Source organism: Gopherus evgoodei, chromosome 4, assembly GCF_007399415.2.
Source record: "Gopherus evgoodei ecotype Sinaloan lineage chromosome 4, rGopEvg1_v1.p, whole genome shotgun sequence".
Lineage (NCBI taxonomy): Eukaryota > Metazoa > Chordata > Testudines > Testudinidae > Gopherus > Gopherus evgoodei.
Genome location: NC_044325.1, coordinates 151,255,463 through 151,268,051, shown reverse-complemented (window position 1 = coordinate 151,268,051; position 12,589 = coordinate 151,255,463). Strand labels below are relative to the sequence as shown.

General features: G+C 53.3%; 1 protein-coding gene and 1 long non-coding RNA gene across 2 annotated transcripts in view; one reads left to right on the top strand and one right to left on the bottom strand.

Moving 5' to 3' along the window:
- SPTB (spectrin beta, erythrocytic) overlaps window positions 1-12,589 on the bottom strand; it is a 128,334-nt gene that overhangs the window by 59,132 nt on the left and 56,613 nt on the right. The window contains 3 exon segments of the mRNA XM_030561938.1: window positions 4,913-5,050; window positions 5,569-6,439; window positions 7,147-7,297. Of these exon segments, the coding sequence (XP_030417798.1) occupies window positions 4,913-5,050; window positions 5,569-6,439; window positions 7,147-7,297 (1,160 nt within the window).
- LOC115651078 lies at window positions 1,267-12,257 on the top strand. The gene is made up of 3 exons (XR_004000307.1): window positions 1,267-1,279; window positions 9,052-9,054; window positions 11,962-12,257. It is a non-coding gene; the product is annotated as an uncharacterized LOC115651078 (long non-coding RNA).

Sequence of the window (12,589 nt, the reverse complement as noted above, 5' to 3'; positions counted from 1 at the left end):
AATCCGGACGGTTGGTTGTCTGCTAAGCTCCAGGACAATGGAAGTGGGGCTCGCTGAGATACAGGGGCTCGTGGCAGCCATGACACACTGTCCTGCCCCAGATCAGCTCTAGGTTATCACACCTGGCGTCCTTCATCTGCATCAGTCGCCGGGCTCGGCCCCACGCAAAGCACACGGCTCATATCGAGACGAGGGTGGCCACTCACACGGTCCTGGAATGCTAGATGTTTTGGGACTTCCAGGAATGGCGTGAGCCCACCCCTGCTGGCGTGATGGTGCATGCGAGGTCACACCGCATGGGGATGCCATTTTTAAGAGCCAGAGTGGGCAGAATGGCATTCCCCCACCCAATACCGGACAAAGCCATGTCCGGTTTTGTCCCCATTTAACACTGGATGAGTTGCCTCTTTAATCGAAACATGTGCCAGCACTGGGAGGGGCCTGTTGGGCGAAGCCCCCTGGAGGACCAGGCATTTGCACCGCAGCAGCTCTGCCGTTGCTCAGGCCTGGTTCTGACCTCACTGATTTGTGCGGATCAGAGTTTGTGAGCACACAGGAAAATGCCACACGTCCACGCTCATGCAGCTGTTGTAAATGCTGGCATTGAGCGACACAGAATGGAATTCTGTATTGAATCTTGCGGAGGAAGGGAGAAAAACCAGTGGCTGGAAATTAAAGCCAGACAGATTCTAATTAGAAATGATGTTCACCAGAGTGGGTGGTGACCCATGGGAGCAAACCGCCAAGGGAAGAGGTGGATTCTCCATCGCTGATGTCTTCAGATCAGACTGGAGGCCTTTTAGGAAGACGGGTTAGCCAAACACCAGTGACCGGCGTCAATACAGGGGCAATGGGATGAAATTCTCCAGCCTATGCTGAGCACTAGGTCAGAGCTGGCAATAAGATGGTCACTTCCGGCTCTGAACTCTGTGTCCAGGCCCTGTTTGACCAGGCGGCCCTTGGGCAGTAAGAATTCTGCAAGTGCAGGTCAAGCTGGGGACAGCTTTCAGAAGCTGCATCCCATTTTCAAAGGTGACTAGGTCCCACTGACTTCAATGAGATTGAAGCTGCTAAGTCACTTCTACAAACGGGGTTTTGAAAATGTTCCCTGACCCCTCTCTTGCCTGGGGTTGGCTGTGTCTGGAGCTGGAAACGTTTGGCTTCTCAAGAAGGGAGATTATTATTTAGAATCAGAAACTGTTGGTGTCACTTGAAAGCAGCCTCTGAGCGGTGTCTCCCTCTGGTGCTGGGCAATGAGAGCATCAAATAAATATAAAACGTACACATGAAAATGGTCACACTGGGTCAGACCAAAGTCCATCTAGCGCCGTATCCTGTCTTCCGACAGAGGCCAGTGTCAGATGCCCCAGAGGGAATGAACAGAACAGGGAATCATCAAGTGATCCATCCCCTGTCACCCATTCCCAGCTTCTGGCAAAGAGAGGCTATGGGCACCATCCCTGCCCATCCTAGCTAATAACCACTGATGGATCTATCCTCCATGAACTTATCTAGTTCTTTTTTTAACCCTGTTATAGTCTTGGCCTTCACAACATCCCCTGGCAAAGAGTTCCACAGGTTGATTGTGCATTGTGTGAAGAAATACTTCCTTTTGTTTGTTTTAAACCTGCTGCCTATTCATTTCATTGGGTGCCCCCCAGTTCTTGTGTTATGAGAAGGAGTAAATAACACTTCCTTATTTACTTTCTCCAAACCAGTCTCCCCCCTTAGTCGTCTCTTTTCCAAGCTGAAAAATCCCGAATTTATTAATCTCTCCTCAGACAGAAGCTGTTCTATACCCCTAATCATTTTTGTTGCCCTTTTCTGAACGTTGTCCAATTCCAATATATCTTTTTTCAGATGGGGTGACCAAATCTGCACAGAGTGTGACATTACACCCCATATTCTTCATAGAAATACTGTTATGATATGAATATGGCATAACTAAGGTATGTTTTATGCAAGATGGGTCACGTGAGGTATCATTGAAAAGGGTATGATTTTCTGAATGTGTTTATCCAAGTTGTATGCATGTATCGTTTCTGTATCCAAAGTTAGGAATACTGTGTATGTAACCATTATAACCATGTGGGTATGTGATTGGGAAACACCCATCAGACAGGAAGCAATCAGCCTTAATGGTCATTAGGAAAAGACAATGAGCCTTCGAAGATGTGGATTCCCCCATCTTCCCAGGAGTTCCTTCCTGTGGGCCTTGCAAATAAACCTTGTCTCATGGTTGCCCTGACACTGCAGGGTCACGTGATAATGTCACCTGGTACAAAATACCACCTGGGACACTGCTGGTACTTTTCCACTGGAAACAAAGGCTTCCTGCCTTCTGTAAATTCTATTTAAGGCTGGGAAGGAAGGCACTCAGGACTCTCCTCCATTGCTTGCCCAGGAAGGAAGATTGCTAAAAACACTTGAAGGGAAAAGCAGGGGTGAGTCCAGGCTGTGAACATTGGTCTAGCTCAGGGGTGGCCAACTTGTGGCTCTGGAGCCGCACGCGGCTGTTCAGAAGTTAATATGCGGCTCCTGGTATAGGCACTGACGCCGGGGCTGGAGCTACAGGCAACAATTTTCCAATGTGCCGGCGGGTGCTCGCTGCTCAACCCCTGGCCTTGCCACAGGCCCTGCCCCCACTCCACCCCTTCCTGCCCCCTCCCCTGAGCCTGCCATGCCCTCGCTCCTCCCCCCCATAGCCCCCTGCACACCCCAAAACAGCTGATCAGGATGTGCAGGGAGGGAGGAGGAGGCACTGATTGGAGGGGCTGCCAGTGGTGGGAGGCGCTGGGAGTGGGGAGTTGATGGGGGGCTGCTGACGTATTACTGTTGCTTTTTGGCAATGTACATTGGTAAATTCTGGCTCCTCCTCAGGCTCAGGTTGGCCACCCCAGTCTAGCCTGTAAAGAGTTATAACTGGAACTCTGAGCTGCAGAAACTCTACCAACCTGCCTAAACAACATTTAGGGTGAGAAATTACTATGTGTAACCTGTTTCTTTAGTGTATTAAGCTTACTTGCTCAGTAATCTGCTTTGTTCTGTTTGCTATCCCTTATAATCACTTAACATGTACCTTTTGTAGTTAATAAACTTATTTCTTATTTATAATATAACCCAGTTTGTGCAATTCATATCGGGGGTAGGGGGGAAGCTTTGCATATCTCTTTCTACATTGAGGGAGAGGGCAATTTTTATGAGTTTGTGCTGTGCAGATTTTATCTATACGGTGCAAGACAATATTATTTTGGGTTTATGCCCCAGAGCGTGTGTACACGTGAGTGCTGGGTACATCCCCGAGCTGATTCCTGCCACACAGAGCTGGTCTCAGTGTCTCTGTGTCCATTTGCAGCTGTGTATGTCCCTACCTGTGTGTGCTGGGGAAGGCTTGAGGGCCTGGCACAGCTAGGACAGGGTGAGGAAACCCAGGCTGGTGGAACGGGAGGAATGAGTGGGACCCCAGCACATCAGGTGGCATCCCAGATGGGGGGTGTGATGAACTAGGAATGTTCTTAATGTTTTCTCTGAATACTGTGTTGGTGCCTCAGTGTCCCCTAGGCAGTTCTTAAGTATCTGGCAGAGCAAAAGGCCAGTGCACCTAAATGCCTGACACTCTGTCTCCTAGCAACTGATGGCCTGGGCCCCTCCTCTGCAAAGGTGCCAGCTGAAGGTGTTGGAGACAGAGAGATTAGGTGACCTCGTGGCCCAGGAAAGGAACGGAGCAGAGGAGGAGGGGCTGGAGGGGGTTGTTAGTCTAGAGCTGGCTGGGGACGAGGAGTGAAGTGCAGACGTGGGGGTCTGGCTCACTGCCCCTCAGAGTGGACCCGGCCGAGGGGTCCGGTTTGCTGTACCTACAAGCTCTGTTTTAGACTCTGCTCCTGTCATCGAATAAACCTCTGTTTTGTTGGCTGGCTAAGAGTCAACGTCTAACTGCAAAGTGGGGGCGCAGGATCCTGTGGCTTCCCCAGGACCCTGCTGGGGCGGGCTCACTGTGGGAAGCGCACGGAGGGGCAGAGGATGCTGGATGCTCCAAGGAGAGACCCAGGAGGTGAAGACGTGTGAGCTTCTTGCCCTGAACAAGTCTGCTCCAAGGGAGAGGAGGTTCCCCAAAGTCCTGACTGGCTTGGTGGGGAGCAGTTCCAGAGCATCGCCCGGGGACTCCGTGACAGGGGGTCCAACCCGTCACACACAGTATGCAAGATGTGGGCCCACCATGGATTTATATGGAGTTATATAGCAAGTGATGCATCCACTGTTATCCAGTCCCAGTGACTGGCAGCCAGAGGCTAGGGACACTCAGAGCATAAGGTAGCATCCCTGACCACATTGGCTAACAGCCATTGATGGACCTGTCCTCCATGAACTTACCTAGTTCTTTTTTAAACCCTGTTATAGTCTTGGCCTTCACAGCATACCCTGGTAATGAGGTTGCCTGTCTGTTGTGTGAAGAAATTCTTCCTTTTGTTTGTTTTAAATCTGCTACATGTTAATTTCATTTGGTGACCTCTAGTTCTTGTGTTACATGAAGGGGTAAATAACACTTTCTTATTCACTTTCCCCACACCAGTCATGATTTTATAGATCTCCCTTAGTTGTCTCTTTAACAAAAGTCCCAGTCTTTTTAATCTCTCCTCCTCTGGAAGCTGTTCCATACCCTTAATCATTTTTTTATGCCCTTATCTGTACCTTTTCCGATTCTAATATATCTTATCTGGTCCTTGGGATCCTAGCCAAAGGGAACACAGCCAGCATCAGGATGGGGGATGCCCACTGTGGTTTTAGCATGAGCACAAGCTGAATATGCAGCTCCTGGGGATAGGATCGCTGTGAAGCATCCAGTCAGCCGTGTCCCGGACAGGCAGGCCTGGGACACAGCTAGTGTGGCTAGCACAGAGGGGTGGGGTGGTACCTGGTGATCAGACGCTCCTGGCACTGCCTGATGCGGCTGCTGCGTGGGTGCCCGCTCTCGACAAGGCTGGCGGCTGCGCGGTTGACGCCGTCAATCTGGGAGGCTAGCGTGCTCATCTCCTGCTCCAGGATATCAAACCTGCAATCACACAGGCAGCAATTTGCAGGGCAGCACCGGGACTGCCCAACTCCGCAGCAGCTGTGCCTCAGGTCCCCTCCCTGGCTGAGCTGGGCACAGGCCCAGGGCACAAGGCCTTCCCCACCGCCTTCCCTCTGGCACCAGCGTGCACCCTGGGCAAAGCGCCCAGAGCCCTGCGCCAGCACCGACGGATGGAGCAGCGGCGCTAACGCTGACAACGACACACGATGCTTGTGAGCAGAGCTGGGGTGAGCTAGGAATGGGGCTGGGGCTGTAGCACACAAAGCAAGGCTCCGTGCCCGCTGTTGAGCACAGAAAGAAGGGAGCCAAGGGGGCTAGGAGCCACATAACCCCTTCCAAACCCTGGGCACTGCCGGAAGGGGCAAAGCCTGACGCGCTGGAATAGGGAGAGGCTGCCCCTGAAGTGGATCACCTGTGCTTCACAACCCAGGTCCTACATGTATCTAGCTAGGTGAGGGTCGGTACCTGGCTGTCCCTGATTGTGGTAGCCCAGGTACCTGTGCTGCACTACGTCCAAGTCCTCCAGCGTGTCTGGGATCTCCATCTGCTCCAGCCACTTCTCCTTCTCACTCATCCAGAGCTCGCAGGCGTCCGTCTCACTGAAGATCGTGTAGAGGTCCAGAGCATCCTGAAGCTTTTGCCTGCGCAGCTCAGCCAGGGACACCACCTCGGTATAGAGGGCCTGGATGGCCTGCAGCCGGTTCTGGAACTCTGGGGCGCCCCGCAGCTCGGCCGGGAAGCTCTGGGCCTGCTGGCTCAGGCTGTCCATCACTCTCTTGTTGTCCGCCACCTCATCCAGTAGGTCTCGGTGCTTTCTGACCAGGGCCTGCGTGGAGGACTCATCGTGGCCCACCTCATCGCTGGACACCAGGCGATGGGCGTCTTGCAGCCAGGCCTTCAGGTCGTCCGCGTCCACCTGGAACTGGAAGAAGCTCTCGGCGTCCTGCAGGTTCTTCTTGCGGAATGAGGCCAGCTCCTGGAGCTGAGCCCACAGCGCCTTCACCTCCTCCATCCTGCCTCGGATCTTGGAGGAGTCAAAGTGCTTCTGGGCCACCATGTCTTCCCCATGCTGGATGGTTTGACGCAGGTGGGCGCCTAGGCCCCGCAGCTCGTCCTCAAAGGCCTTGTGCTTCCGCTGCAGGATGAGGAGGCTGGTCAGGTCTTTCCCGTAATCCAAGGAGGAATAGATTTGCTCCTTCTCCTTGATCCAGCTCTCTGCCTCGTCCAGCTCCCAGAAGAACTTCCACAGGCGCTTGGACTGCTCCAGGCGAGCCTTCCTCTCGGCGGCCATCGCCAGCAGCTCCTTGTGGCACAGCTCCAGGTAGTTGACGCGGTCGCGGATGACCTTGGGGTCGCACGGCCGATAGCCTGCGTGGGGGAGGGGACAGAATGGAGGCAGCTTTAAAGCATGAAATTCCATCACTGAGGGGGCCTCTTCTCTAGATCTCAATAGCCATCCCGTCCTTCACACCGCCAGGGTGGGGCAGAGCTCTCGAGTTAAGGCACAAATGGCCACCCCTCCCCACTGATTGTCAGCCCCATGTCACAGCTGGGGCCCAGAGAGACTAAGGCTGTGTCTACACAGCTGCGGGGAGGGATCATTCCCAGCTCTGGGGGCTGACAGCCGCCCCCCCCCCAGGGCCAGTGTGCCAACGGAGCTGGGGATCCCACCTCCCAGCTACAGTGTAGACGCACCCTAAGTGCCTTGCTGACATCATGCAGCCAGCGGCAAAGCCAGGAACTGAACCCAGTCTCCCTAGTTCCAGGCCCTCTCCCACTCACAGAGCTCCCTCTGGCCAGGCGAGTTTTCAATGCACTGGCCTGCCCTGGGGAAGTAAGAACACAGCCAACTTTCGGCCCTGGGACCTGCAACTCCTCACCAGAGGGGTGCAGACAAAAGCCGAGGCACCCAGGGAAGGGCAGAACAAGCCAAGGGCTGGCATGGGGCAGGGTTGAGGAGAAGTGAGAGTGATGACAGGCCAGCAGCGGGGCCCCTTTGATGGGCTCTCTCCCAGCCTCATCCCCCGCAGCCGGCCCTGCTGGCACGAGACGCGTTGCTTGCCGCTTCCACATACCATCACCGTTGGCAAACGCAAGGGCCGCCGCGCTCACGGCGCGCACCTTCTCCACCTGGAGGGCCATGTCAGCTTCCAGCAGCTTGTGCTTCTGCAGCAGGTCCTCTGCTTCCAGTAGGTGCTTGCCAAACTCGGGCGATAAGAGACGTGCCTACGCAGAGCAGGGCGAGAGGGCGAAAGAGAAGTTACGTTTCCTTTCCCCAGCCCTCGCCTGCTGTGCCCATGCCACAGGGCCTGCTTGGCTGGTGTGTTTCCCAGACCCCCGCTCTAGAGTCTTGGGCTCTGCTCCCTGTTCTTCCACTGACTTGCTGTGTACCCTTGGGCACTGAACCCCTGTGTGTCTCAGTTTCCCCCAAGGGGGGGTAATAGTCCTGCCCCTAGATCCTAAGGTGAGGGGTTGGAAGCGTCATTAATTAAACATCAGAATAAAAAAAAAAAAACCCTGTAGAAGAAGACAACAGCACCGACCACGAACGCGTTGCGGGAGGCCTGACACAGAAAGGCAGGCTCCGTGTTACGCTACTATCGCAGGTGTGGGCGCTGTTCCACACAATCTTACAAGTTCTTCTCTCAGCACGCAAGTGGCGCACGCTGAAGAAACGCGGCATTATGGTTCATTTTAGGATGCGCGATCTTTGGCTGAGGAGCTCCTGCAAACAGCAGGAGGGTTTACTCTCTACTTTAACCTTGGGACCCAGAGGCAGTTCTTGGGGCAAAGGCTGCTCCCTGGGAATCAGGCATGGGGTGTGTGGGCTGAGCCCCCAGATGGTGGGGGGCTGGTCTTCATGCTGTTTGTGACAACCTCTGTCTAGGGCTGACAATCCTCTCAGTTTGTCCAGGAGTCTCCTGGACTCGGGCTCGATCTCCTGGTGGCTACTGAAGCCAAAATGGGAGCTTTTAGGCTGCTAAAAGTCCGGTGCCGCAGCGGGGCTAAGGCAGGTTCGTGTCTGGAGCAGCTCCTAGGCAGAGGTGCAGCAAGGGGTGTCTCTGCTCACTGTCCCTGCCCCAAGTGCCGACTCTGTAGCTCCCATTGGCCGAGAACGGGGAACCACGGCCAATAGGAGCTGCAGGAGTGGTGCCTGAAAATGGGCAGTGTTCAGAGCCATCAGCCTCCTGAGCTTAGGAGCTGCTGCTGCACATGCTGCCGCTTCCAGGAGCCACCTGAGATAAGCACTGCCTGCCTGGAGCCTGCACCCTGAGCCCCATGCCCCAACTCCCTCCTGCACCCAAACTCCCTTCCAGAGCTGGCAGACCACATCCCCTCCCGCACCCCAAACTCCGTCCCAGAGGCTACATCCTGCACCCCCTCCTGCACCCCAAACCCCTAGCACAGCCCTGAGCCCCATCCCACACCCGAACTCCCTCCCAGAGCGCACACTCTACAGTCCCTCCTGCACCACAACCCCCTACCCCTGTCCCCTCCCCCTCCCACATGCCTCCTGGAGCCAGCACCCCACATCCCCTCCCACACCCGAAACTGCTGTCCCAGCCTGAGCCTCTTTCTTGCACCCAAAATCCCTCCCAGAGCCCACACCCTGCACACCCTCCTGCATCCCAATCCCCAGCCCCAGCCCCCTCCTGCACCGAAGCTCCCCTCCGGACCCCGCACCCTCTCCTGTACCCCAACCCCCTGCCCCTGCCCTGAGTCCCCTCCCATACCCAAACTCCCTCCCAGAGCCCTCCCCCTTCATCCCTTCTCCAACTCCCTGGCCCAGTCCTGAGCCCCATCCCACACTCAAACTCCCTCCTGGAGCCCAAACTCTGAACCCCCTCCCACACCCCAACCTGCTCCCCCACACTCAGCCCAGAGCCCCCTCCCACACACTGAACCCCTTGGCCCCACCTTCTAGCCCGGAGCCCTCACCCCCTCCCATAACCCAACCCCCTGCCCCAACCCAGTGAAAGTGAGTGAGGGTAGGGGAGAGCAAGTGACAGAGGGAGGGGCCTCAGAGAAGGGGCTGGGCAGGGGGGGCATTGGGGAAGGGGGCGGGGCAAGAGTGTTTGGGTTTGTGCAATTAGACCAGGTGTGGGCAAACTTTTTGGCCAGAGAACCACATCTGGGTATGGAAATTGTATGGCGGGCCATGAATGCTCACAAAATTGGGGGGTGGAGGGTGGGAGGGCACCGGTTGGGGGTACAGGCTCTGGGATGGGGATGAGGGATTAGGGGTGCAGGAGGGTGCTTCAGGTTGGGACTGAGGGGTTCAGGCATGGGAGAGAGTCAGGGGGGCAGGTTCTGGGCAGCGCTTACCTCAAATAGCTCCCAGAAACACCAGCATGTCCTGCCTCTGGCTCCTAAGCAGAGGTGCAGCCAGGCAGCTCTGCGTGCTGCCCTGTCCACAGGCACCGCCCCTGCAGCTCCCACTGGCTGCGGTTCCCAGCCAATGGGAGCTGCGGGGGCAGCGCTTGGGGTGGGGATAGCGTACTGAGCCCTCTGGCTGCCTCTACATATAGGAGCAGGATGGGGGACATGCCGCTGCTTCTGGGAGCCATATGGAGTCGGGCAAGACCCTGAACCCACTCCCCAGCTGGAGCGCCAAAGTGGGGCAAGCCCTGTGTGATGAAGTGGGGGATTTTATTGTTTTTTCCTTAGTTTTCCAATGGTTTGCATGCAGAGGGGCTGGAACTCAGTTTCCCTGGGTGTTACTGGTTTAACAAGGTGATGGGAGAGGGAGGAGTTGTTACAAAGGACCAGCGAGGGGACTTGGGACCCCAGCCAATGGCCTGGAGAATGGACACCCCAGCGACTGGTGACCTGGCGACCTGGTGACCCAGAGGCCCAGTTCAGGAGTCGCAGCAGGTTCTGGTCAGTGGGAGGACAATGGGCTGTAAAGAGAGGACCCCGGTGACCTAACCAGCTGGTTCCAGCCAGAGGGGGACAGAGGACAGAAGAGAGGAGAGGAGGCCCAGGTGACCCTGTTTACCTGGTGTGACGTTATTGATATAAACTGGAACCATATAGAACATGGTTTGCAACCACGGTCCTGTAGTGGCACCAAATCTCATGGAAAGGGGGTCATATAAGGTGTCTAAGACCAGGTTATGGGTTGCTGGTTATGATTATGCTGTCTGTATGTCTGTATCATTTTGTAGTTAAAGTTATGAGTATTGGCTGTATACTGTCTGTATTTCAAATTTGTGCTGCAGTTCTGGGAAAAATCCCAGACGAGTTGGTGTTAGTTCTGCCTAGCTGCTTGATGGCCCATTAAGGATCATCAGCTACACAACTGACCCATGGAGAGGAGGCAGATACACCTTGTAACTCAGCAGGGTGTGCAGGGACTTGCCCATGTGACTGCAGACTCCATTTTGCTGTAATTTTCCACAGTAAGAACAAAGAAGTTCTTACACCTGGAAGAGCCTATATAAGGCTGATGCCTCATCTCCATCTGGTCTTCAATCCTGCTTCTTACTTCTGGAGGGACTTTGCTACAAACTGAAGCTCTACACAAAGGACTGAATGACCCATCCCAGCGGGGGATGTACTCCAGAGGCTTGATTGGAACCTGTAGTTTACTCCATCACTGCTACAAGCCTGAACTAAGGACTTTGCCATTACTGCATGTAATTAATTCCATTTAACCAATTCTGGCTCTCCTCTCTACCTTTTTCCCTTTATGAATAAACCTTTAGATTTTAGATTCTAAAGGACTGGCAACAGCGTGATTTGTGGGTAAGATCTGATGTGTATATTGACCTGGGTCTGGGGCTTGATTCTTTGGGATCGAGAGAACCATTTTCTTTTATTGGGGTGTTGGTTTTCATAACCATTCTTCCCCAGGACGAGTGGGACTGGTGGTGATACTGGGAGACTGGAGTGTCTAAGGAAATTGCTTGTGTGACTTGTGGTTGGCCAGTGGGGTGAAACCAAAATCATTTTTGTCTGGCTGGTTTGGTTTGCCTTAGAAGTGGAAAAACCCCAGCCTAGGGCTGTAACTGTCCTGTTTGAGCAATTAATCCTGAATTGGCACTCTCAGTTGGGTCCCGCCAGAACCGCATTGTCACAGTGGCATAGTCGTGCTAGGATCCACAGAACCAGGTCAATTAAGCTTTGGGTCAGAACCCCACGCTATCCAAATTTGAATTTTGGTATTGAAAGTTTGGTTGGTTAAAGAGCAGTTGCAATGGATGAGCAAAGAGCATATGAGAGTCTTGACAAAAAAGCCCTGGAAGATTTGTGTTCAGAAAAGGGAATAAGCTTTAGAAAGAAAACTACAAAATCAAGAACTAAGAGATCTGTTAATGGCCAGGGATCAGGAGCACAGCCCTTACCTGATACTACAGAAACTGCAGAAGCAATATGAATGAAAAAGGAAGCAAATAAACTGCAACTGAAGCATGAACAGAAACTAGCAGATCTTCGATTGCTGGAAAGGCAAAAAATAGCTGAATTAGCAAGAGAAGCTCCTGAATGAAAGAAGGGGGCTGATGAGAGAGAAGAAAAAGCTCAGGGGCGTCTGAAATTACTGGCTGCTGAGGAGAAAGCTAGACAGAGGCACCAAGAGACTCACAAGATGCAACAAGAAACTGCCAGACTCCGACTCCAAGTCAAAAAAGCAAGGGAAGAACAGCAGAAACTATCCTCTTGAAAATCCAGTTTATAACTATGTTGCTATGTGGTATTACTCTGGGCTGTTTTCTGTGTTTAAGCAGTTTTGCTATGGCCGGGGAGAGGGGGATTCTAACCTGGTGGGTAATAGCTGTTTGTCTGTGCAAAAAAGCAGTGTGTCTGTAAATGGAGTTTCTGAATGTCTGTCTGATGTCTCAGAAGTGAATCTGGAGTTAAATCAAGAGCAGAAAGAACTAATTGGTCAGGAAAATGTTTCTCAGGAGCAAATTAAAGTAAATGGTCAGGTGAAAGCCCTAACTGAGGAAGGAAAGGGTAGATTTGTAATGGGTGATGGATTGGTGGCTAGTACAGCTTGTAAAAGTGAACCTGAAATAGGTAACTGTGATTTGCTGAAAGTAGCTCAGTGTAGTGAAAAAAGCAGCAGTTTATCTGTTGGGAGTGGCAATGTGCCTGGTAGGGAAAGTCTGAATGAGCCTAGCCAGCCTTGTGAGCTGATGGCTTTGTCTAGTCAGCAGTTTGGGAAAACAAGGATAGTGGAAGAGTGTCCCTATCCCTTACCTGTTTCCTGTGTGGAGAAACGTAACAGTGAAGGAAATGTGCCTGTGTCTGTCATGGGTATTGACTTGCCTATGGAAGAAGCTACCTCGGTCTCCAAGCAGTTGTCTGTGAACAGCCCTGTGTGCTGGAACAAGGGAAATGAAATCCCAAGCTGTGTGTCTAGTCAAGGAGAATGTGTCTCCGGCTCTTCTTTTCTGTGGAGCCGACAGAAGGTGCCTTTCAGCCTGTGATGGTTGAGAATAGTGTAGTTGTCCCAAAGTTGATTCTGGATTCAACTAAAGCCCAGGAAGGGAATGGTCTTAAGTTTGTGTCTGC